The sequence below is a fragment of the Xiphias gladius genome, chromosome 1 (assembly GCF_016859285.1).
Source record: "Xiphias gladius isolate SHS-SW01 ecotype Sanya breed wild chromosome 1, ASM1685928v1, whole genome shotgun sequence".
In the NCBI taxonomy this organism is placed as follows: Eukaryota; Metazoa; Chordata; class Actinopteri; order Istiophoriformes; family Xiphiidae; genus Xiphias; species Xiphias gladius.
In genome coordinates, this window is record NC_053400.1 from 6,923,927 (window position 1) to 6,951,393 (window position 27,467).

A 27,467-nucleotide genomic window follows, 5' to 3' on the forward strand; every position below is an offset into this window, starting at 1 on the left:
ATGACATGACACTGGTGACCTCAGTAATATTTCTATTATAGTAGCCCTGCTAAGGTTTAATTTCCTTTGAACAAGTGTGCTTAAAATAATGCTTAAAATGAGTGTCCTTGACTGTAGTAACGAAAATTAAAACATTTTTGCATATTTTAAACTATTAGGTCTGAGTTCCTCTACTGGTTAAGACTGGTTAAGGTTTGCCAGCCCAAGAGAGTTCAGATTAAACTAAAAGCTCTGCTTGCCACCCACCAGGAGCCTGTTCTCACCAAGTGCTAGAACAAAGATGGACATCACAAACATGAAGACAAGAAATCAAACACTGCGTGATTTTTTCCATGACAGTGTGATTAAAATCTGCTTCACATTCAGATGGACATACAGCTGGAGAAAACACTGTAATGCATTAAGTAAAGACTGATTCAACAGCACAGTGGACAGGGAAAGGTTTCTTGTGTTTTCTCAAAAAGGAAAATGGAAAGAGAAATGAAAAATTAGAGAGTGGGCAGAAAAGAGGAGCATGGAGAAAGGCTGAGCAGAGTGGTGGCTGGCCACAGCAAATGGACCACAGGCAACCCCTAGACTGCTCAACCACAGTGTATGTGTGTGTGTGTGTGTGTGTGTGTGTGTGTGTGTGTGTGTGTGTGTGTGTGTGTGTGTGTGTGTGTGTGTGTGTGTGTGTGTTTGTGTGTGAAGTGTACTTGTACTTCTATGTTTGTGAGGACCAGTTTGAGTTATAGACCCTTATGGACTGAGGACATTTTGGGAAAGTGTGGATATTTTGGGCGGGTCCCTTCTTAAGACTTGGTTTTAGGGTGCAGGTTAGAAATAGGTTCAGGTTAGGGTACAGGTTGGGTTTAAGCATTTAGTTGTGATGATTAAGGTTAGGGTAAGGGGCTAAGGAATGCATTATGTGTGCCACATGTGTGAATGTGGCTGTGTGTGTGCACCTGCAATAAAAATAAAAAATAAAAAATAAAAAAAGATTTTCCTGAAAATTTGGCAACAGTCATAAATTTACCTATGCCCTGACCGCCACACACACGCAGCAGCACTTACTATGAAGGGCAGGGCTGTGTGTTGCAAAGATGGGAGCCCAGTGTCGGTCTGGTAAGGGGGTTACACATGGAGGAGTTGACCTGAACTTTCTGGTCCTGCAGACAGATAGCCTTGGTCGAGATACGTCCTGATGGAAAAACGGAAAATAAACAGTGAGAGAGAGCGAGAGTTGTTGCAGTTCTTGACTACTGCAATTACATTTTTTAAATGTCATAGATCAACATCTCTTAGTCAAGTACGTCTGCATGCCTGCTGGCTGTCGCTGCTCTTAAGACAAGCCAGAGGGGAGCTACAACGACCACAGTCAGAACACATACACATCTATCCACTGGCAAGTGAGCAGGGGGCTGCTGAGACTCTTTTGGGACCAACAGAGTCTGAGCTTCTCAGGTGACAAGGATGCTTTTCATTAGCATTTACACACTTCCTGGGGCACACTGTAGCAGCAGGGAATTGTACAGAATATGAAAACACGTACACACAAACAAGACAAATACAAAAACACACAAACATGCAGATACCATCACACACATGGCAGTACACATTGGCACACAGGAAGATGCCCATGTTTCTACCCATCTTTTCTATTAATTGACCATTTATAAGCCCCACCCTCCTTAATTTCTGTTGCTATGCAACAGAACCTTCTGTTCTCACACAACATATATGCAGTTTACATTACTTTGGCAGATCTACCACTTTTAAGTAGTTTTGAAACCATGGGTTTCAGACAGAGATAGACAATAGCACTGTCATCTGTCAGTTTTACCTATTGAGATTACAGCTTTCACTGGAAGATTTTATCAGCTGAGGCCAGCTAGCTACTTAAGCTAATATTAAGTTCCATGACTTTGAAAATGCCCTCTCCGTCTGACTTTTTAATGTTTCCAGTTGACTTGTTTTAAAACAAGAATCTCATAAAAGGGATGTTAAATATGCATGATACATGATATGCTAAAAGACTGAGGCTAAGGCCTGGTTTATGGTCCATCAGAACTAGTTCGTTGAGACGTGCTGTCCGACCACGTCAGACGTCAAGTGTTTATACATGATCCAAATGGCCACACTCGAAGGCAGAGTGTAAAGCATGCCGTCAAAGAGAATATCATTTAAAAATGGGGATAACCATGCACATTTTCAGACAGCTTCTCAAGGAAGACATTCAGTGCTACACTTGGTTGTACGCATAAAGCTAAAGTTCTAATGTAAAAACTGTATGAATAGCAGATGTGCTTTGCAAATGTAACTCTATCTTGAGTAACACTGGCTAGGGTGGCTCGAGTGTAAACGTCCCCAAATCCAGTAAAGAGCAGCACAGAGCTGCTAAAATTGCTATTGTAGGTAGTAAGCTAATTAGCTTGACTTGCTAACAACTGCAGCTTATGTTGGAGGAGACAAACACACTGTTTCCATTTCTTACACTTTTGTTCTTGTGTTTTTAGCTTTGGTAAGGCTAGGAAAAAAGACAACCGTCAGAACTCTTTAAAAGCAGAGGACTGCTCTTACTACAGCCCCCCTGCACAAAATCCAAATCTGTACAGGCCTGCTTAGAGTTGCTGAGTTATGATTGAACAATCACTGCTCAAGGGAGGAAAGTTCAATTAATGTACACAACACATGTACAAACAGATATATCCTCTAGTTTAATCCCATAATAAACAAACTTGTACTGGCCTACATTCAAACACAAAGACACACAGTCTCACCTCCAGCACACGGAGCGGAGCAGTCCGAGCGCACTACACCCCAGCTGTAGTCAGGTTTCCTCTCAGTGCGAGGCAGAGTGTACTCCCATACCACACCCGGGTTCCTTCCCTGCAGGAGGATCTGTCAGGCAGGAACACAGTCAGTTAGAAAAAGTGTCACGTGTGTGAATATAGTTTGTCTTTTAATATTTATTCGCGTCACGTCTTCAAATGTTCAAATGTTCCCAGTGTAATTTGAACATTACACTGGGAGTCATCCACTGTAACCGCTTTTTCCTGGCTGCCCTATGGAGTCAAACCAGCAAACCGCCACGCCCAAAATCTCAATGCTACTAGTAATCACTTTAAAGTAGGGATCACATGTTCATACATCAATCATAATACCGAATATACAGTAAACCTTAAAGGCATACCTATTGTTAACAATTACACCTATGAGAGGCTTTTGCTAGAGAGCAATTCACAGGTGGTTGTCAGTGTTCTTATATGCTTCCTCAACTTTTCAGTTGCTATCTGCAACTACTAGTTATTTTCAATCTTGTAATTTTTTTTCACAGTCTATTTTTGTAGAATCTATTCAGCTCTCTACTCATGTATTCCCTTATATCCGGATAATAAAAAGTCTTCCCCCCACATACAGTAGGATGTGTACCCTCTCTCTGAGCCAATCTGTAATTGGTAGCACTCTATAAATCTATACAGTATGCCTACACTGTATAAAATAACTACATGGCAGAAGTGCAGCCAAAGAAGAGCAGAAACAAATGGTCCGTTATGGACTCAACTGCAATAGACTAAAGGTAAGACCACTGACAACGTGGCAGCCTAATTCAGCCACTCAGTTCCCACTGAGCCGTTAGATTTACTACCCACTAACCAGAAGGCTCTAGAAACATTAAGGAGTGCTTTGTTCCCTCTCTAGTCCAAACTGGCTGACCACACTATTATAAGGTCATTTTATTTGGACAGTACAGTGAACACATGAGGGACAATTTCCATTTTCTTTCGAGAGTTAGCTCCTTTTCACCACATCCTTTATACTGGCTGGTTATTCTGAGTTACCTTTTCTGTTCAGGAGATTTATTTGGACATTCAAGTCAAGCAGACACAAACGGATGAATGACAGCAGACATACCCATTACAGGAGAAGCATCAGGCTATCATTAAAACAACCCCGTGAGGATTCCCTGCCATGGGGAAGAATTTTGTGTGAGGTGCATTTACATAGTCGGCTCATAGTGTGTCATTTTAAACCATTTCAAAACACTGCACTGGATTATCTTCAGTATAGCTATGTCTCTTTTACAGCCCACTTCAGTTTAGTTCAGGTTGGGTGGTTATAAATCCTCAATCCATTTGGCAAATTGTATTAAGTCCAAATGTCAACATCTACTCCAATGCCTGGCAAACATACCAGTCTATCAATATCTGCAATAATCAGCTTTGACAAGTGTATTTTCTTTGGGGTATATCCTAAAGTACAAAGGAATCTACCATCAACCATCCAGTTTAGAAAGCCAAACACCTCCTGGGTTTAATCCACATTCAACAGTCCTGGGACGCTTCCACTGACTGGACCAATCCCCTCGTGCTTCTTGTTAACTGTTCCATGTGTACGGTTGGCCCTGTGCCAGACAGGAGGCAAAGGACAGATGTTTATCTGGAGAGGAGCAAGTTGCTGTCTAATATCAGACACACATCTGCATATATAAGTACAGCATTCGCAGACATGTGAACACCTGGAAGGAAAAACCTATGTGACAGCATGTAGAAATATGATGATATTAAGACAGAGGTAGGCACAGTCACATGTATTCCATAATTCCCTAAAACAGAGGCTTCAAACTGTGAGGCATGCCTCACCAGAGGAAAAAAAATGAGGCAAGGTCATTTCTGAGGTAAAAGAGACAGGCGCATGCCAGTGTTCTAAAAACAACAGGAAGTTAAGTTAATGTAGTTTGGTCCACTAATTTGGCCCGATCACCAACAATAGTTGCAGTTGCAGCAGCAGTGTCTGTGACACACAGGCCATAGATGCAGTTAAGTACTTTGCCTCACTGCTTCTCAGAGTCAAGTGTGAATTACACTTTCCAAGAATATCATAATCTCTTAGAACCTTGTATCTCCAGAGCCTGCCAGAGAAACTTCACGTTTTTAAGTCTTAAGTATCGAAGTAATTCAGTAATGGGGGTCTGTACATCCATCGGTACACTGCAAACAAGAACTGCTAATAGCTAATTAAAAACACGATGGAACATATTTCCTTCTTCATAAAACATTTGCCAAGCTGATTTTTTAAAATATTTCAAATCACAAAATGTTCATATCCATGTTTGCTTGCTTGCAGTCTTCTTCTTCAGTGCTTTTGTTGGCATGTTGCTACATTTCTTGCCGCATTACCGGCGCCAATTTTCAGTCAGCAGAACATCATGCTGCCCTTGTACATGTGTGTGTATGATGCTAACAAATCGGGGACCCAGTCATAAAAAATATGGCTCCATATTATTACTACAAGTCATAAACTCAACAGTGTACCTTTATAGTACAAGTTTCTGTCTAAAATGCCTCAAGATCAAATGCAAACATCCATACAGTCAATTAAAGAGCTACCAGGCTTCCTTTCTTCACCTCAGCCACATTACTATCCTGTTCTTGGCCATAAGCCACAAGGCAAACCATTGGTTTAATGTTTGCAACCTCAGTGTCTCAGAAAATGTCCCCTTTAAACTTCAGGGTGTCTAGCCTAAAATAATAAAATTGTGGCCTCTACCAAACTGCAAGATCGAGCAACACTTTAACACCCACTTCCTTTGCTGATGCAACCCACCCCAACCAAACACAAACCCACTGCCATTACGCAAAACTGCCACCACTTACCACACCGGGACTTTATGCTTATCCAAGCAAACAACTCTTACCAACATTCCTGCTCTTTTGCCGAACAACCTCCAGTGATCTGAACCAAAAGTTATAAAAACAACATTCAGCATTTTTTTTAATCCCTTTAATTAGGGTCCTACACATCCTTGAAGCCTTGAAGTTTTAAAATAACTAAGCTATCCACAATGTTGAATAAACCCAACCAACCACAGTGTTAACATTGGCTGCCAGGACAGGCACTAACTTTCAAACAATAATTTCAGACCTGCCCAAACCTGTCTCCTCTCCACTCCTTCAGTCTGTGACAACTGCAGCCAACACTCAAACCCTGGATGACAACTGAACACCAAGACTAATAGGACCAAAGACAAATATCCAACCTACCCATACTGCAAAACCAAAATCCCATAACTTCCTGCAATCAGTCACAATATCAACAGTGACTTCATGCTTGTTCCCAGACAGCCACTGCCCTTGTAACTCTTTGGTAGTCAAAGCAAACTAACAGGAGCACACTGTCTTGATATTGGTCATAACAGATAATGCCTTATCTTAGCACAACCTACTATCAGTAGTAATTGTTAGTATAGAATGGGTGCAACAGTAACCTCTGTAACTCAGTAAGCTTACATGCTATTCAATAATTTGATTAAACTCCACTTCTGGTTGTTACTTGACTTCATAAATGTCCATGCAAAAACAAAACCTGATTTCTGTTTTTGCAAATTGAAATGCATCAATAAACCTTTTTCAATAGGTAAATCATGGCAGAGAACCCATATTACTTGGCCAGAGCTAGAGTTGCGAAGTGACTGATCCTGAAGTGTATTTCGCCATTCTGTAATCACTTTTCAAATATTTCTTCAATGTTAATCACATTGAAAACTCTCCTGGGGAGTGTTACAATCCCATTTAACCAAAGGTTCAGTCAGAGACACATATGTCAAGGGAGTGACCATTTATAGAAAATGGTTATACAGTTAGATTTGGTAGAAAAGGCTCTGCTGTTTGAGGGAATTTTCAGTGAATCCAGAGTAACAGTGAGGATGTGTAAGGTTATAAAGCAGAATGATTATGATTGGATGTTACTAACGTATAAGGCTGTGAATAAGCCAATCATTGTAAAGTAAACAGTAAATGGCTGGAGCCAATCAGCCAGTATAAGTGTGACTGAACTAACACTATGCTATATAATTTCAACTTTTTTTCCCAGTTTCGCATGGCAGATGGCCCTAAACACTACACTACCCAGGTGCCTCAAGTGCCATTGCTATGGAGAAGAAGCCAGTCAGAGGTGCAAATCAGAGCTGTAGCAATTTAAAAAAACACTTTGTGGTTGTAGTTAAAAACTGCATCTATGCCATAGTTGCTGAATTCTTTCAAAATTGACCCAGAATTCAAATGTTAACTGATTTAAACTTCAGATTTTATTATATGTTATCTCAGCATGATTACTGTTTACTGCCGACCTTTAGCAGCGGACATAATGGCATTTTAAGATCCTTGATTGGATGTTTTTTAACTGAAAAATCTTGACTAATCAAAATTGTTGGATTTTTAAAATTTGTATTTGTATTTAGAAAATTTAGATGCATGAGCACAGTAAGAAAAAACTCTGCTGTACTACTCCATGTCCAACAATACACTTCAAAAATACAGGTGCAAAACTACCTTAGGAGACAAATGTGATCTTGAGTGATCAAACTTATCATGGAAAAGATTTCTATGCAAGTTTATGCATTAAAATTTATGCAATAAAAAAAGTGTATCTCTAACATCGCGGTGGAGGTAGATCTACACTGTGCTCACTTGACTTGAATTATTCTCTTTTCTTTGGATCAAAGTTGGAGAAGCGTTCATTAAAGGCAAATGTTTGAATCTCCTGAAAGGCTTTTTTTTTGGTAGTATGGTTACAAATATCGACTCTTTAGACATGCAAAAAATCAAATTTTTTATAAGAAACAAATATTTACTAAAGAGAAGTTAAGCAAGAGGGGCCTTTCAAGTTTAAGTTGTGTGAGTGATTTGAGTCTGTCTTCCTACAGTGCAACACAAGACCACAGAGTGTCTTGGTTTTCACAACCCAACCACCACACCACTCATCAAGTCAGATGAGATGATGATGAATTACAATGCAGCAGACGAAGATATCAGTCTCACTTGTGGACCCACAAAGCTTTGCCCTGGACTGGCAGGACCTTGCCACACCACAAAAATGTCAGTTCAGTGGGAATAATCCTGCTTGGCATCCACTGAGACCTCCTTAGGCAACTATATATTATATCTATTACCTCCTCATGCTCTCCTCCAATTCCCCTTCCCTCCTCCTCCCTACCAGCAGAGCAGCTGTGCAGATGTGAACACCTTGTAACAGTTTACGCTGACACTCAACATTTGTTTTTCTTTGAGTGTTTCAAGCTGAGTAAGGGTCCGGGGGTGATCGGTGCATATACCCTCCCCCATTGCACTCTCTCAGTTTTTCAGTGACAGAGCCAGTTATGTAGAATGTGTGAAACATATGAAGATCAGCAGTGAAAAAAAAACCCTACTCATTTTCCTTAATTTGGCTCTTTTCATTTGCAGTTGAAGTCCCATTGCCCTGACCTTAACTTCTCACATCCAGAGAGTTCAATTGCAGAACTCTTAATCTTTTAATCTCACTCTCCCTCCCCTCTCTCTCTATCCTTCTCTTTCTATCAACCTCTTTCTCCTTTTTGTAATTACAGGACATACTTATAGAGATTATGGTTGTGTCATCTGCAGATCAGGAGCATGCTACAGCTGAGTTCTCTGCTGGACAGATGTATGAATGAGACACACAAACAAGCAGAAGGAGCGACTTAGCAAAGTCCTTCCTTTAAAGGATAATTTATCCCTATTACAACTTGGGATTTATTTTTTTGTAGTTGTTTCTATTGGTTATGATAACACTGTACTCAACCAGAGAAAGGGATGAGATCTGGAAAATCACAGACATTGCTACAACAAGGGCGGGAAAGAAAACCAGTGCTCTGACAATCAGACAGGTTGTATACAAGCCAACAGTTAAGATTATCAATAGATTATCCAAAACACTTTTGAAAGTGAGTACACCCAAAATGTTGGTTATAATCCCCCCATTGCTCAGAAAAACCACAGTAAGTAGGCTACTGCTTGTGATTTTTTTTCCCCCAGTTTACTTCTTTTTAGCGATGCCGCCATGTTCCTAGAGCTCAGCAGTTATCATTTCAACAATGTCGCCGTTACCAAAAGGAATAAAGACCAAAAGTATAAGAGTAAGAGTCTAGTCTAGAGCCATGCTGGGAGCTCTGTGAGGCCGAACTAACACACAGAGATGCTTTGAGCTAAATGTTAATGCTAACATGGCAACATGCTCACATTGACAATGCTACCATGCAGCTATAATGTTCACCATCTTAACTTAGTGTTTCAGCATACAATCATTTGATAACACTAAACACAAAGTAAAGCTGAGGCTGATGGGATCATAGCTAGTCTCACAGGTATTTAATCATAAACAAAAGTATTGAGACTGGGTCTGGTAACCATGAATGTCTGTACAAAATTTAATGGCAATCCATAAGATACTGTTTCATGAAATACTGTTTCATGGATTGCTTGGTGCAATATTTCAGTCTGGACCAAAATTGTGGACTGACCAACAAACGTTCCCTTTCCTAAAACCACATCATGAGCATGGCTAAAAATAAGATGCAAGTTGTAAATAAAAATGTTTACTGTTATTATCTCTAAATAATAACATGCTCAGTGAAAGCAAGATTGTAACACTGCAGAATGCAGAAATTTTTGCCAAGTTGCTAAGAAACAAGAATGAAAGCTATGCTGCAACCTCCTCAGGGAATGGCAATATTAGATTAATGTTACTAGTCTGTACCTCTGCAAGCAATCATCTTGCACAAGGAAACAAGAATGGGCTGTTCAAATGCCAACTACAGCAGCGACTCACCTAAACCGCCCACAAACAGAAGCCTCTTTTCTAAAATAGCTAGAAGACCACGCAGACATTTCCTGACGGCCAAACAAGTGACCAGCGTAGTACTTCGGAAATATCACTCTGGTATTCCTCCTGGATTTACAGGCCAGTCATTCCTGACTTAACCGCAGTATTTCAGTAGCACAAGGGACTGAGGGGAGACCAGCTCTTACATGACTATCACTTTACCCTGGATGGAGGGGGAAAAAGCCAAATGTCTGCTCTTCACCTGGTTTCCACTTCTGTTTCAACAGCTAGGGTTCAAAGTTCAAGAAAAAATAAATGCTTTTGCTGACAACGTTATGTGGGAAGAACATCCCGCTCTTCCAAACGCCATTTACTTAAACCTGTCCAGCATCACATTCTGCTGAAGTCTTCAGGACAGGTAAAGACTAACCCTCCCCTAAAACTTTTGGTTTCTGACACACCGCTGATCACAAACGCACGGCAAAAAAAGCACCATCAGCTCATAAATCACCTCCCACACTATGCAGAACATCACACTCCGAGCAACCATCTGATTTTATACTTTTCATCCCTGCCTCTAAAGGGTAGTTGACTTAGGGGTTTTACTCGCTCTATCAGCTTCAAATCACATGGCTAGAACAAAGCACTTTTGAGGTCAATGGCCCGGGGGGGCCACATCCATGGCTTTGAATATGTGTACATGGACAAACACGTGACTGCGTTTACACTGGAGCTGGCAGTACCAAGAAACTATAGCGCTTATAAACAAAGGGGCAACTTTCTTCCATGTGAGACTGATCTGAGTAGTGAAAGTGGCACAAAGGCTGATTTAGACTAATTGTGCTACATCTCCTTATCTCTGATGTGTGATTATTCTCCCTGTCATTCTGGTGATGCTTAAAGGATGGATTCAAGCAAACTACAGAAAACATATTTTCTCACTTACTCTTACTTATCCTTTCCTTAGTTGTATCGGGTCATGTCGATTTTTGGTTTTATTTGTCCAGGTATTGAGATATCTGCCACCTTCACCAAACCCCTTTACAGTTTGAATTTCAACAGCAACATGTCTTTTCAGGAAGTATCCCAATTACTCTGTATAATCCACAGATCGTTTTGTGTTTTCAGTGGAATTCTCACAGAAGAATTAGTCCCCATGAAAACTGGTAACACTGTGTTCTGTGTTCCGACCCTCGAGATTTATGACTCTAATTCATGAACACATAAATATGGGAGGAAAAAGGAAAAAGGACTATAGGAAAACAGCCGAATGAACTGGAGTTTCTGGTGTGAGTTCTGAGAGAGAGTCTGAGTCTGAGCTTTCACATAAAGACATACACGCTCTACACATATGCTTACATTGCTAGCAAGCTACAGTTACCAGTACAGTCGATACATAAGCTGTTTGGGGCAAATATCCCCATACCCCACTTGAACAGACTGATTTTGATAAGTCCTTGAAATAACATGGAGCTTTTTTGTCTTCTCCTTCCTCTACTTTTTACCCTTATATTCTCTTCCTTTCCCTCTATAACTCACAAAGAGGACAGCCCTGCACAGGACACACTGTTTGAGCCCCCAAAAGCTGGTTTCTTTCTAATGCCTTCCACACCACCCACCCATCGTGCCTGATCTAACCAACCACCCAACACAATTAATCCCCCACAGAAGCATTGCAGGCAGCTACAACCACCCCTGTTCTCCCTACCACCCAAACTTCTTTTTCTATCTAAGCCTCGTCATGTCCAGACATTAAAAAAAAGGGACCCTGTCACTGTCAATTGCCACAAACGGACGTCACCCGGCAGCGGCGGCTTACTTCAAACACCAGCGTCTCATTAGTAGGTCCAGCAGCATACAGGCTCTCCGGCTTGTTGAAAGAGCGCTGGTAGTCAAACACAGTTCCACCAAAGTGGAACTTTCCCGGCCAGTCCACAGTCCAGTCCCCGGTCAGGTAATACTTCCTTTTCAGGGAGCGGACGGCTATGTAGCTGGTGGAGACCTCCATTTCCTGAACGTGAATGCTTCGTGCCCCTGCTGGGACTGTTACCATGGAGTAATACTCTGGGAAAAAAAAGAAGGATGGAAAGGCAATACTGAATTATGCTTAGATATTTGTTTATTGCTGTTCTCCTTGAAATTTTTTCAATTCTTAGGACGTGTTTCTTCACATACTCCTGCTACCCATGCATACAGGTAGCATCATCCCTGCTTTACCTCAGCTTTATCTCTCGTATATGTTATTGCACATATCCATGCATGAAATGGGTCATCTGTGCATGGTTATACTTCTTGTCCTTCTTGTCCTTTGTCTTGAAGAAAAAAATCAGTGTACGGTACTTAACATGTACAGACACAATACAAACAAAGACAAAGACAAGATTACCATTGGCCCTGTGTTGAAGGGTGTATTGGCCCTTGAAGAACTTGCAAGTGGAGTTATTTCCCTTACAGACTCCGCAGGCGTCCAGAGAGGCCTTGGAACCCAGAATCTGATCACAGCCCACTGCCTACACACATAATAACACACATTTACCATCAATGACAACAGTTCTGCAATATAGAAGACGTAAATACAAATAAACTGTATGACCAGCTCTTTTCTACTCATGTCAATGGAATAAACTATCATACTGTATTGCGACAATAGGTGTTTCATGTAACAACTGCACCTGGGATCTAGATTACAAGGACAATATAAGCATGGTGGTGTAATGCATCATTACTCTTAAGATTAAATGAAATGCAGGAAAAAGACAAGTTTGCAATAAAATGGAGTGAACTGTAAAGGAGAGGAGATTCTTAATATCTCGGTGCACTTTTAACAACTTCTTGCACAATTCACTTTTTCACTGTTACACTGAAGCACTTAACAAGCTGAGGTAAATTCACACTGAAGCACACAAAACTACACTCCACCTTTTCCTTATGCCCTTATTCATCTTAAAGGCACTGAAATGACATATTGGCAGGAATTACTCATTAAAAAACAGCGAGTATGACCAGCAACATGACTCATTTTGACAACTAGACAGGTTTTAAAAAATTCCCTGGTTTAAGCCAATTACCTACATCTCTTATTTAGAAGTGAAACTGAAAGTTAACATACACAAAATGTCCATTGTAATCATATTTTGCACTGCCGTAATAAATACAGTATATCAGAGCTGAACAAGTAATTAGTTCTTGCACTTTAACCTTTGCCTTTGTTTTCCTAACAAATAACGTTTAGATGTAAGAAATATAATAGTCGCTGTGTTGCCATAAAGAAAAAATTCCATCCGAAATGAAATCATAAATAATAGGAATTAACAACAAAAGTAAATGTTAAGTCTTATGTTATGTCTTTCTGGCCTTATTCTCCCAGTAGTACTGCTGAAATGTTAACATGTCTTTGGGTAAATGAAAGACATGACATATATGCAGTAAGTGTGCTGTGCCAATTAACACTGTAAAAACAGCACACCACAAAAAAAGCCACAAAATGGCGCAGGTGAACCCTCTCTTAAAAGGCGGTTGGTATTAGGGCAAAACCAGTTCACCAAAAGTTTTACTGGGCCACTTGATCCAGACACTCTCTCAACTTTGCCTCCCGTCACCTTGAGAAGAAAAGTTGACAATAGGCAAAGGTACTTGTACACTCTTACAAGTACACACCTGTGTACTAGTTAAGAGTATAAAAGTACATAAACCATTTGCCATGCACTGTCATGTAAAACCTTGAGTTTAACATTTACAGTTGCTTCAGAAACTATTCAGAAGTCTTCACGTTTTGCACACTTTATTGCATTGTAGATTTTTGTCCATCAATCTACACTCGACGCATAATTACAAAGCAAAAACATGTTTTTAGAAATGTTTGAAAATTCATTTAAAATCAAAAAATGAAATCTCTTGTTTACAAAAGTATTTAGAACCTTAATTCAGTACTATGTAGAAGCCCCTTTGGAAGTAATTACAGCTTCCAGTCTTCCAGTAATTCTCTAAAAGCGTTGTACACCTGAATTTGGTAAGTTTATCACATTCTTTCTGGTAGATCATCTCAGGCTCCATCAGATTAGATGGGAAGCTTCTGTGAACTGACATCTTCAGGTTTCTCCACAGATGCTCTATGGGGTTTAAGTCTGGGCTTTGGCTGGACCACTCAAGGACAGTCAGAGACTTGTCCCAAAGCCACACCAGGCTGAAAGGTGAAACGTGAAATGTCGCCCAAGTCTCAGGTCACATGCACTCTGCAGGAGGTTTTTCTTCAAAGATCATACTTTATTTGGCTGCATTCATCTGTCCTTCTATTCTGACCAGTCTCCCTGTCCCCCATAGCCTGATGCTGCCACAACCATGTTTCATTGAAGGAATGGTATTAGCCAGGTGATAAGCAGTGCCTGATGTTCACCAGACATATTGTCTGAAGCTCTGCCCAAAGACTTACATTTTCCTGTTTTTAATATCAGTTCAGAGAATCTTTTTCCTCAAGCTCTCAGAGTCCGTTAAATACAGTTTGGCAAACTCCAAGCTGGCTGTGGCTTCCGGCTGCTGAGATGATCATCCGTTTGGCAGGTTCGGCCATCTCTGCAGAGGACTTCTGAAGCTCCGCTAGTGGCTGTTGGGTTCTTGGTCACCTCCCTGACCAAGGCCCCTCTAGCCCAGTTACTAAGTTTCAACTCTAAGAAGAGTCCTGGTGGTTCCAAACTTTTTCCATTACACAGTTACTGAAGCTACTGTACTCCTGAACACTTAAAGCTTTAGAAATAGTTTTATACCCTTGCTGTGACCTGTGCCTCACCACAAATTTTTATTACAGAGGTCTACATAGAGTTCCTTTGACATCATGGCTTGGTTTTTTTGTCCTGACATGCTCTGTTAATTGTGGGACCTATGCACAGGTGAGTTCCTTTCTAAACTATGTCCAGTCAATTTAATTTGCCACAGGCAGACTCCAGTCAAGCTCTAGACACACCTCAAGAGGATGCTCCCGGTCACAATTTGGAGTGCCAAAGCAAAGGGTCTGAGTACTTTTGTAAATGACAGATTTCAGTTTTTGATTTTTAATAAATTCGAAAAAATGTAAAAAAAAAAAAACAACATTTTTTCACTTTGTCATTATGGGTTAATGAAATTAGAGTGATAGAAAGAAATGGCAGTTTTATCCATTTAAAATTCAATCTAAAGCACAATAACGTGCAAAAAGTAAAGGGGTCTGAATACTTTCTTTCGTAGTGTCACTGAGGAAAAAGTCTAGGAACAAATTTTTCTTTGCGTAGTGCCATATCTTTCATTGCACACACACAACAGCTTATGTACCTCACACACTCCATCAATGCAGACATCTCCCTTGTGATCAGAGCAGGGGGTGCCATCTTTGACCTTGCTGGACATGGCGAAGAAGAAGTCAAAGTCCTCTGCAATGCAGTACAGCTTACAGATGTCTTCATCTGCACAGAGAACATATAGATGTATACAATACCAATGGGAAAGTTAGAATGAACAGATTTTAAAATTGTAGGACTAAAATCTCAGTGATTAAGTGAAGTTCTATTAGGATCTGGTACATGTGAAGTAACTACTGTACTGCAACCTGTTGCACATACAGTATGTACAGCTCCTGCTGAGACTGAATTGGAAAAGATAGGAACTGACTATTAGCGCACCCAGGGGTATTCAAGTGGGGCAACAGGTTTGTTTTGAAGTTCAGATCAGTTATCACAGAAAACTCTCTGCAGCCATCTTTGATTAAAATAAATGACGGTGAAGGTGACTTGGCCCAAGGTCCCAGAAGGCAGTTCAGAATCTGTTCCTCTCTACATCACCTCCCATTCATCAACAGCTTAAACAGGCCCGGGACGACAGCCAAACACACTGCTCTCCTTCATTTCACTCTTTCTCTCCCTCGCTCTATGTAACAAAGCCGGCCCGCAGGCTTCCTTTTTAAATCTAACCCCACTGTGTCAGAGGGTGCAGGTGGCTACATGTCTTCCATGCACATTACACAGAATGATAGTTTCCTCCAGCTTTTTGGCCCTAACCACCGCAGCAGTAAATAGAAGTTGGCATTACAGAAACACTTTATAAAAAGAGATTTGGACCAGCGGAGTACCGCAGGGTGCAGAATGTAAAAGAACTACAGAATTAGGACAAGAAAAAGCTTGCCCTGAGCCATCTGCAATTCTGTGTATTTAGTGGTGCTGTGTTCTTTGAACAATGAGGTTTCATTTCTTGCGCACTATGTGCCAAGAATACTCATAATCATAAACATAATCCTCTAGAAGTACTGTGATTTAATTCACGAATAATCTATAAATATTCCTCAGATATCAAAGAAAGATGCAAGAAAACTACATCCACAAAATCCCCGGAGCAAATCATACATTAAATATAAATGCACCACAGGACTGAACAGCCTCTGTTTTTTGGGGTCTAATCAACTAACCACCTTACCATCCACTTTGGTGTAAGGCTTCCATTTGTAGTACCAGCCCCTGAAGGGCTTGCTGTTGTACTCAGCACACTGTTGGGCCCTGAAGTCCACGGCATTGAGAGGGCACAGGCGGGTGTTACACAGCTGGTTGAGCCGACTGGAACCCGAGCAAAATTTACCATTGTTCTGTGGCCTGAGTGGAAGACAAGACAAGACAGGGAGGAAATAAGGTTCACAGATCCGAAAATGTCTTATCTGTTTCATTACCACAGTTCTGCTATCAATGTATCAATAAGCCATTTAACATCATTACACCACTGATGTCCTGATGTTTACTACACAGAAGAGATCATTTCTGCTGATAGGGGAACAATAACCTAAAATGCTACGTGGGACTGAGCAGAAAGTACTCCTTATTATTGTTCTCTAACCATTAGTATTAATGAAATACACTTGAGTCACAGTTTTTTTTAATATCCAGATATATTTGTAGGAATAGTTTGACATTAGAGGTGAGAGCTAGGTATTAATACCACTCATGTCTGTCCATGAAACATGAAGCTACTGCCAGCAGCCAGTCAACTTAGCTTAGCATTAAGACTGGAAACAAGTGGCAATAGCCCGGCTCTGACCAAAGGAAGGTGCAGTTTCTATGTGATTTCTTCGCTGGTTGTCTGGCAACCTCACAAGACTCCAGGACATCACTGCTACCAGCCAAGAAATAGTTCTGCAAATAACTCCCTGTGAAACCACAAATTGTTGTCTTTAAACTTTAGTTTCTGTACAGATTTAACAAACAAGATATTACATGTTAATTATTTTTGTTACCTTTGGACCCCTGTTTGGACCCCTGTTTCCATTGTTTAACCTAAGCCAACCGACTGCTGGCTGCAGATTTATATTCAACAGGCAGACATGAGAGTCATTTCCATCCTCTTGTTTTACTCTCGGCAAGAAAGCAAATAAGCATACAGTGAATCCCAAAATGTTCAACAATTCCTTTAAGCTTCACAAGGAACTTTTCTGATTATTAGCCCCAAATCAGTGTGGATAATGAGCCACCAAGACATTATCATCAAATTGAAAAAGAATACATCACAAGTGCTACTTTCATACATGAAAATGACACCATCTCATCTTTTAGTATATGTTCATCCAGGATCAAAGTGTAAATTACAGTTTAAAGTTTTGGAGCAACAGGATTAAAGCTCACGCAGGTGCTGTCAAAGAAAAGCCTGGATGCTATGTCAGGTGTTACTATACACCATGCTACATCAACACTTCTTCAATCAGAGAAATAAATTAAGCTACACAAATTAAACAGATTGGAGCTTTAATATGCCATCAAAATAATGAAAGCCATCACCACTTGTTTGAAAAAGACAAGCAGAGTCTTGACATTTAGTGAACATTAGAATGCCATGTCAGACTTCCCAAGCTTTTTAAACTCATGCCAGGCATTCCAACACAAACACCAGCTGAGAAAATTGAGTTTAGCCATTTACCAAAGTGGCCTGCACAGACACATAGACACACACACAGACTGTGGAACCATGCTGATCAAACATGTCTAATAAAAACAATTTTACAGTGTAATGAAATGCTTTGGAAAAGGACTGAGAAAGTGCCTAATAAGAACAGTAAACACAACGAGGACAAAGGAGACAGATGCATAATTCTTTTGAATTTCCTGTAACAGTACTGAATATATCTGCAGATGAGAGAGGGCCACTTGATCCGGACACTCTCTCAAGAGAGAGACATGAATGTTAGCAACAATCATAAACAAAAATGCATGTTGCTTCACTGCATTTTTATTTAACTCCAACTGTTCATCCCTTCCATTCAGACCTGGACTCAATCACAGAGTGACTTAGCTGCCAAGAATGATGGAGCTTCATTGAAGGTGTGTAAGTGTATGTGTGTTAATCTGCTTAATTTTTTTCGGGGGGGGGGGCAAGTTTTCATAGTCCTGATCCTATTAAGACTTAGCAGCAGACAAAAGCAGCCCATATGGTAATGTGCTTACGGCAGGCCAGTTGGGGACTACACTGTATACAGAGTCAGTCAGGGCCTTCTGATCAGAGCTGCATAGAAGATGGACAGTTGCAGACAGCCCCTTTCTACTTGAGAAGAGAACTGAATTCACTTCATGGATTCTGGACATCTGGCCCTACATTTCACAATACTCCTGGTTTCTCTTCCTCTTCTCTTCTGCATCTTTTTCTCTCCTCTCCCTATATGATCCATTCTCATTGCAACTGTAAATCTACTTCCAACAACAAGACAGAAACCAGATATGACAAGTTTTTGGTTTGTGTTTTCTGTCATTCCTCTTCTGTCTCAACACCCGGCAACAATGCAGCCCTCAAGACCCTTAAGGATGCTTAAATGCCCTTGGAACCCGATAAATCTGACTGCCAACAGAAGCTGAGACTGAACTCCTTTAGGTCAGAGGTCACCATGTGTAGTCTTGTCTTGAGTCACCTGCTCCCTACCTGCCCCTCTCACAACTTCCCACATAGATCCACATTCTGCTGCTGTGCTGCACGCGTAATCCCTGCAAAACACCTTTACATGTCTACCGGGAGACTCCACCAAACAGGGTTCCATCTAAGCACAATCATTGTACACTCCCCACTACCTTTAAATCCAGTGTGTGACAAAATGTGCTCCCTGCAAAACCAGGTCAAGATCATGAACCTAATCTCCCAGGCTTGTTCGTGAGGATTAGGCTGACTGTGTTTGATCTGGCAGTTGGTCTACGGGGGAATGGAGGAGTGAGGAGGGAGGTGGATAGAGGGAGGGAAAAGGAGAAGATTCATTTTTCCATCTTGGAGCAAGTCTTCGAAGGGAAGGGTTTAATTGGCTGACCCCATAGAAATCTTTTACAAGACAGAGCAAAAGATACATGCTTGCCTCATAAAATGGATGAGTTTGTGCTGAATCAAATGGACGATGTTTAAGACTGCTCCTGCTCAGTGAAGATTTTAGAGAAGGCCAGAGGTGAAAATGTTAGCTAAAGTCAAACAAACAAGTCAGGATCGTATATAGCTAAACATACATCTCATTTATACATATAGTTTACTCATACTGCAAGTTTGACAATAATCTAAATGTCTAAAATGTGTCAAGTGTTGATGTTTCCTGAGATTGGAGAGTGACACCCAAGACCCTCCAGACAGTTCAGTTTGTGGGTGAAGATGACTTTACAGACAAACTGCCAGATTCAGGCTAATCCTTCTTGTTCTGCTCAGATTAAGAGCAGAGGGGCCCTGCCAAAATAATCGCAGAGATTACTGGGGACAAACGCGCTCTGAATGTCATGAGTCAGGGACTAAAACGTGACTCAGGGGTACATGGTGCAGTTGGGATAAGTGTGTTTAGGCAGCTGAATTCTTTTGGTGGAGGTGTGTGTTGGGAAGGCGGGGTTGAGGATTGTGATGGAAGTGAAGAGATGTCGTATTAAGACGTACCCCAGCCTAAATTCATTGTTTTCACATCGGAGCTCTAAGGGATTTGATAACTACTTGGCCCATTGTATGTATTTTGATAATGATATCATCACTTGGCATTATTGGATTTATTATTTCACCCTCACCATCTTCACATCCCCTTTCTGTCCCACTGACCCCACAACTCCCCGTTTAGCAGCATCAACCCTTTTTTTTCAGCAGCAGCTGCTGCAAAGCGCTCTTTAGTGCCACAGGAATGATAAATGAACTTGACAGCTAACCTGGTTTAAAGGGCTCTCTGGCCCTTTTTGGTCTGCCAGTCATGGTGTATAATGTGTATCATATGAGGGCCGGTCTGCCTCTGAAAACGTCTTTGATCCCTCACAGGGATTAGGAGACAAGTCGGCTGTGACGGACAGAACAGCCACATCAGTATCTGCCCCGCTGTTAAGTAAGCAGTGCTGAAGCCAGTGGAGTAAAGAGGACAGTGCAGTAGAAGTCTGTGAATATCTGAATAGACTCCTTAATGGAGTGCATATATATATATATATATATAAAAAAAGGAAATTTAAAACTAGAAAAGGCTACATTTTCTGAAGAAAAATGAGGTGTGCCTACAGCAGAAAATTTTCATGAGACATTTAAAATAGCTGAAATACCGAAACAGCTGAAGTCATAGCTTAAGTGCAGACGAAATACACTTACAGAAAGAAGTTTAATTGTCAGTTTAAGTGTGAGCAATTAATTAAATCAAAGTATCAGTTTAATTCACCCTCTGAATTAAATTGAAGTATCAGTTTAATTCAGTTTAGGCTCGAGCACTGAAATAATCAAAGTCTAGGTGATATATTGATCTGGAAGTGTCAGTTGAAGTTCTGAAAGAAGTTAGTGCAAGTTCCATGTAAGGACTGAAAGACAGAAGCAATTAAAATTTCAGTTGAAGTGTGAACACTGAAAGCAGTTTAAGTATTTTGTTTTGGAAGTTAGAAGAGCTGAAGAAGTTTGTTTTTTTCCAGAGGTGAAGACCTGAGACTTGAAAGGGTTTGAAGTATCAGCTGAAGTGTATACGAAGGAGTTGAGATGTTGAAGTGGGATCCGCAAAAGCAGAAGAACTGATAAAAAGAATAAGAAATGTGAAACTGTCTGTTGATGTATGAGCACTGAAATCTGTTGAATTGCAAATTGAAAAGTAAGGGATGAAAGCAGCTGAAATGCAAATTGAGGAGTTAGAGATAAATGCAGTTGAAATGTCATATGAAGCACCGGTGCTCAAGTGTGTTCACTGTAAGCACTGATCGTTTTGAATCAACTTTAATTTCTTGAGGCCAACAATTAAATTGCATTATTTTTTTCAAGTGCACTAGTTATTTTGTCCAGTGACACAGCGTAGGCTCTTATGTATCTGACTGACAACCATGGAGTTTATGTGAACAACTACGTGAGACAAAAGACGATGGTATTGCAGACTCTGCTTGGCTGATAGACAGTGTACAGGGGCTGCAGCAATTAAGAGAACACCTGTTTATTATGCTGTGTCACGACAAAATCGTCTCACCTGTACTTAAACACACAGAGACACACGAGTCTCTGTTCATGCCTGTAGGATTGGATGTGACATGCCACTATGATCTAACCTGCTATGACTAATTCTTCAGTGATGGCAATCATTAACAGTACAAACCCATCAGCAGATTCTTTGTGATGAAGTCCAAGATCTATCCGCCAATCAAGTTGGTGCAGCGGCCTTGGATGTTAGCCATTAACCATGATCCTACTGGAAACTTACTTTGGTATGAGTGTCTAGTTATACCGTATGTGTTGATGTGTGTGCCCATGCATGAATATAAGTTTTATGTGGCATTGCTTTTTCCTTCAATTGTTGCAGATCCACAAGTTAATCCATCAGAATACAACTAAGTCAATTTTTTTTTCAATTCACTTGATGGCTGGATAGAAACACAATAGGGAAAACCATCAGAGTAGCCGTCTAGTAATTTGTGTTAACTTGGATTCTCGTTGATTGTGAAAATAAAAACACTGTTAATTGGTTACCCCATCCCCATCATAAGTGTCCCTGTGTTACAGTATGGGGGAAATTGTTAGCATAAACATTCTTCAAGGAGAAGATTTTAAACCCTTCACAACAAAAAACCTTGTTCAAACATTGCATATATTTGCAACATATAGTCAGTGTTTATCAAGATCTCAGTAAGAGTGGCTTTGGTCTATGGATTACACATACTGCGCTACACAGCAAAGGCAGAAAAAATGGCATGAATGGTCAGAGAATGAATCCTTTCTCTAAATATCCCATTGCAGACAGCCCCTTTGTCCTTGTATTCAACTTAAAGGGCTAGTGTTGTGGTGACTGGCGAACTAACTGCAGGCCGAGACAAGCAATTATTTGATCGCACCATACGGACAGTTCAACGAGAACGAATGTATATATATATATAATAAAAATAAATAATAATACATAACAATAGATCTATTCTGTATCGTACGAAAGTGAAATATAGCCCCTAAAAACATCTAATAAATCTCTTAAAAGTTCTGGGGAATACCAACAAGGTATTGTGTGTCTGTTATGAAACACAACATTAAAACTGAGAATCTTTCACGTGCATGTAATGGCATGCACAGAGCCCTTTGCTAACAAAGAGATATGCACTGTGGGATCTGGGTCTGAAGCATTATGTAGAATTATGTTTGTGTGAGTGAGCAGCAATAGGGGACGCTTGCTGACTGTCTTGGCAGCTTTCAGAGAAAGGAGCGTGCTATTAGGAGGTTTTTCTGTCTGGAGCATAGCAAGAGATAGTCTGTCTGGACTGTCAGCCTGACTGATGAGAGCCGTTATCAGGCACATATGTGTGTGTGTGTGTGTGTGTGTGTGCATGTTGTGTATGTGTGTACGTCTTTGCTGAAAGCTGCCTGGCAGACAGCACTTTCAGGTGTTCAGAAAGGAAGAATTTTGGGACACGAGGCCTTAAAAATTAGTTTGTGGCCAAAATCACAACTCAGCTTTTCAGTGTAGAAGCAGCCACATGCCAACATGAATCACTTTGTCATCTGCTTGGCTTGTTAATATATCTAAAAGCATTAAAAAGGAGGTGATGAATCAGATTAGAAGACTATGCAAGTATTTGCAAATGTGTATACCTTGGGCTGGTGCAGGAGCGCTCCCTGTACATGACCCCTCCTCCACAGGTTCTGGAGCAGTCGGACCACTGGGACCAGGCTGACCACTGGCCATGGACAGCCCTGGGACCATGGTCCCCATATTTAACACACTGACCCCGCCGACACCACTGCAGCAAAGGGAAAGAAGGAAATGAAAGAAGAGAAGAGAACAAGACACACAGAAATAGCTTTCTTATCAGAACTTGAGCATTGGCCCAGGCGTCTTGCCTGACTTTTCTGGTTTGGACAGATGCCCAGGGCCACACCTGGACACCCAGACTCTCTAGCTACAGCCAAAACACACACATACATTGTGCACCACACCTGTGCCGATCCAAGCCAAACCCTGCACTCACACACATCATCACCTCTCTCTGTCTTTCTAAATATCATCTTCTGATCCATGAAGGGGTGCAGCTGTTCTGTGTCCAGCTGAGACAAAATGCTCCTGCAGGTACATACAAGTGTGAGCAGCAAGGATTGATACTTTAGAGTATTTATTGATATTAGTAATTATTTTTTAATCCAGTAAGTGTCCAAATAAAAGAATCTACTTTGAGATGTGTTCTCTGCCTTTTTAAGTTGCAAGGATTTGTTTTCGCTCAGGAAAGTCAGAATGCTTTAATTTAAAGGACAACTGCAGTTTATTACAACTTGTTTCTCATATTTTTAGCCATTGTTTCTATCACTTATTAAAACATTTTACTCACTTAAGTTACTATTGTGATCTAAGATCAAAGTTGACCCAAGAAGTGGGTCTGTAAACTGCGGGGATGTTTACAATGGATTGTCTGGGTAATAATTCTAAGGTTTGCCCTCATTTAGTCTGACTAACTGGGGATTTGTTTGAAGGCCTAGCTTTGGGAAGTGTGCCTATTTGCTCTCTTACAATGAGTTAAATGAAAAGACCAATACCACTTTCTAGTCTGTACAGTAAATAAAAAGCTACCACCAGCAGCCACTTAGCTTAACTTAGCACAAAAAGTGGAAACATTTGTTTGTTGAATCTGTACAAAAAGCAAAGCATATAAACATCAAGTTGTGGTTTTATGGGGGGTTATGTCTAGACTACTTCTTTCCTGGAAGCAGTGACTTTCTGAAATTGTGTTGTTACCATGAGAATGCCAAGCAACCAACAGAGACTCCAGCAAGTAACTACACGAAGCTAAGCTTAGCTGGCAGTAGCTTCATATTTACCGTGCAGACGGGCCAGTGGTATCCATATTCTCATCTAACTCTCAGAAAGAATGCCATTAAGCGTATTTTCCAAATGTCAAACTATTCCTTTAAAATCATCGGACTGCTGATGTTCCTTGCCCCAGTAGGACCTGGGTTTTAGAGATATCACACCATTCCCAGATCTCAGTAAGTAGAATGTTGTTCTTACCAATAGGAATAATGGCCCAAGACCCAAGTTGTAAACAATCATAATTGTAATCAAAGTATCATTTTTAAATTCTTTCACCCAATTATCAGTATCTGTTTCTTGTCCTCTTGATTCTTTTGTCTATGCTCATCCATAAACAAAACATATACATTTTATGCATCCACGTGAGACACTGTTTTGTCGATATTTGTCCATTTATCAATAATTATCTCATGGTTTTGGTTTTATTTTGCCGCCCTTTTGCACTTTGTAACTTGAGTTTTGGAGTGCCCTGGTATTATTATTACTATTATTATCATTATTATTTTTATTAATGTATGCATGGTGTCTAATTAGTGCAGCAGAGAGTACAACTGTCCGTCATCAGAATGAAGGACTGGCTACTGTGATTTACAGGAAAAAGATGACCTTTCCTCACCATGTCAGGACCACAGCTGGTACCTTCTGCAGCAGGCATAAACTTGGTCTCACACCGGTGTCCAGTGCGATGACACCACAGTGACTTGCAGATGTCCTGTCAAAAAAGACACACACAAACATGCAGGATGAGACGTCTATCAAATATGGTGTTTTCTACTATCCTCAATTTTGGCACCTTTTGGCATCATGTTCCTTCCCTCTTTCCTCTTCCCTGACCTGACAGCACCTGCTTCTTGCCAGGACCACCATCACGCTGGTCGATAAGCCCCCACCGCCTCGATAACCGGGAATAAGCTTCTCCACAAAGCCTTGGTGTCAAATCTAATCACTGTACTCCTTTAATGAAACGGGTTATAATTGTATGTGTCATCTGACCCAACAATACAGAGACAGACCGAGCGAGTGAGCACAGAGGGAGAGCCGAGGTCGAGAGACAGGCGGCAGAGTCTGGCAACCCGCCCAACTGCAACTGGCAACAGGAGAGAAATCAGAAAGGAGGGAGGGTAAAAGCAGAAGAGACAGCTCTGGTGTGTGTGTTGAGTCTTTGTCCTCACTTCTCTGATACGGAGCAGGTGGCTGACACACAACACACCACCAAACAGAAAATCATTCTACATGAGCCGAAAGAGGTAAAAAAGTGTGAAAGGCAGCCCCAACTTCACTTTTAATCAGTGTGTAGATTAATTTACCACCCACCAACTAGCACGCGGGTCAAAGAAATGCAGATGTAGTGTTTGATCTTCTGTTAGGGAAACATAGCAGGGATTTGGAGAAGTTGTGAATAGCCAAGGTGATGTCATGTGTGCTAAGCCGTCATATATACGATTTGGCAAAGTCGATTTCCCAGCAATTACAACCCTGTAAGAGGAAAGCCTGTAGTATTTTAAACAGCATTTACATGTGAATCAACATCACTGAATGCACCTAACATAAAGGATAATAACAAGACCACAGGGATCCAGAGGGGTAACATGGGGGGAGGTCGGGGGGGTTCCCATTCAAATGATGGAATGCATTTTAATGGAGGGTCAAATGTGGGGGGCTTTAAGTTGTTGTGCAAAGATCATGCTAATTAATAAAGTGCCAATTTAGTACTTCATCATTAGCACTGTAAAGCATACAATTCCAGCCCCTATATGATCTGAGTGCTCCATCTCATTACTGGAGACTCATCTAGCGCACCTTGATTTAGGCAGAGACACATGAATAGGAATTGATTTCAAGTTGTTGAGGTCTATGTGAAACCAGGACCATTCAACTTCCACAGATTTGGTTCTCTGTAACTACACCAGACCGGATTAGTTTAATGATCTATTGTAGGAATGATCCTTCCTCCTTCCCTTACTCTTCTGTCTTTAGTGTATAATGTCTTTGTTTCTTCTTAACATGTTTTGCTGTCATTTTGGCCCGACCTTTCTCAAAAAGTAGACTTACAATATATACTGTCAAGAGAACACCCTGGTTAAAGCTACAATAACTTATTCTTCAGCCTCTTAGGTGCAGGGGAATCATCCATAAACACAACACAGACATATAATCACCTTTTGAGTTGATACGGTTAATTGATTGTTAGAAAACAGCTGCCATTTAAAACATCCTACTGATATGGAGCAACACTAGCATTTGGAGTTTTTGACACTTTGACTATTTGAATGTAAGTCCAATATTCCCTGTCCTTTTATTTTATTTTGTTTTGGTCTCCACCAACTCCTAAGGGAAATGTCTTACTGTTTAGCTCTACTTTTTTCACTAGTTAGTCGCTAACTTGGTCTGTCTGCTGTTTGGTTCCGGGCAGGTTATATAAAAAATATATTATAGCAGCTTAAAATAAAGGTAAATAAAAATAACCACAAATGAAGCCGTGATAAAAATGTTTAAAATGAATACATATCTCACCTTGACAAAATCAAGGCTGCATAGCTTGGCCTTTGAGCCAAACTGCCACTTGCACTGTGTGTCTGCGTCATACAGCTGCCCGGGAAGCTGTTCAGGGTACTTGTACTGACCAATCTGCTTGGGCTCGTCCACCAGACAGGATGCCTGGGCTGTTCTGGTGAACACAGCACACCACCCGCATCAGTCAGAAAGAATGCAACGAAAACTCAACGGTAAATTTAACACTGTATGTTTTTTGTGCCTACCCAAGGAAGCGGCTGAGGTATTGACGACTACAGGTGGACCAGGAGAAGACCCCGTTGTTTCCAGCCAGAGTGGGAGACATAATGTTGCCTTCTGTCTTGCGACAAGGATTGCCCTCCCCATCGTGGATCATCCCAAAACTTGACAAAAATGGAGAGAAATAGGTGACTGTAAGACTGAGGTCACACATAGCAACATGCATAAAGACAGTGTGAGCTCTTGAGCAAAAGTGTTTTAATGACAGTACAGTGTCATAGTGATACAAGATAATTAAAGATAATGACTTTTAATGAGAAACAATATAAGGTAAGTGTTTTTAATTTATTTGATTTTTATTGATACTGAGAGTTTCCCTTGTGATGATCAAGCTGATGTCATTGTTTACCCACCTTTTTTATGTTAGACTATGTAATAAAATGAAAATATAGCTTGTTGTATGGAGTCATTACTACACTGAGTCATATGTTTAACAATTACTTCTTTGTTAATTTGTCAGTTTTAGGTCTTGAGTCAACATGCTTCAGGGCCCACATTCTATTTATCTGGCTAAATTAGGATACTGAAGCTTATAGATATTCTGACATATTATCACATGGGTGAATTAAGAAAAAACACTTTGTTCCCAGTTTCTGTTGAGAGCATGCCAGACAAACAGAAGACTTTTACCACAACATGAAATCTACAAATATCAAAAATAAACTGATTTCTATCTCAATTGAAACGTATAAACAAAAACACAGAGTTGCCGCCTCAGGCAGTTTCCATTATTCTCTCATAAAGTCTCATGGAGTAGATGAAGTAGTGCTCTAACGTAATGCTTGTGTTTCAGAGTGTATTTGTTTCTTTAAATCAGACCGCGTTCATTTCATGT

At 40.7% G+C, this 27,467-nt stretch overlaps 1 protein-coding gene across 1 annotated transcript in view; it reads right to left on the reverse strand.

Moving 5' to 3' along the window:
• The window catches only part of adamts18 (ADAM metallopeptidase with thrombospondin type 1 motif, 18), a 63,283-nt gene that overhangs the window by 12,846 nt on the left and 22,970 nt on the right, over nt 1-27,467 (reverse strand). The window contains exons 9-18 of the mRNA XM_040129332.1: nt 26,599-26,736; nt 26,354-26,507; nt 24,456-24,551; nt 22,630-22,778; nt 16,036-16,208; nt 14,902-15,032; nt 11,987-12,110; nt 11,420-11,664; nt 2,760-2,880; nt 1,054-1,180 (exon numbers count right to left, since the gene is read on the reverse strand). Of these exons, the coding sequence (XP_039985266.1) occupies nt 1,054-1,180; nt 2,760-2,880; nt 11,420-11,664; nt 11,987-12,110; nt 14,902-15,032; nt 16,036-16,208; nt 22,630-22,778; nt 24,456-24,551; nt 26,354-26,507; nt 26,599-26,736 (1,458 nt within the window). The remainder of the gene's footprint in view (nt 1-1,053; nt 1,181-2,759; nt 2,881-11,419; nt 11,665-11,986; nt 12,111-14,901; nt 15,033-16,035; nt 16,209-22,629; nt 22,779-24,455; nt 24,552-26,353; nt 26,508-26,598; nt 26,737-27,467) is intronic.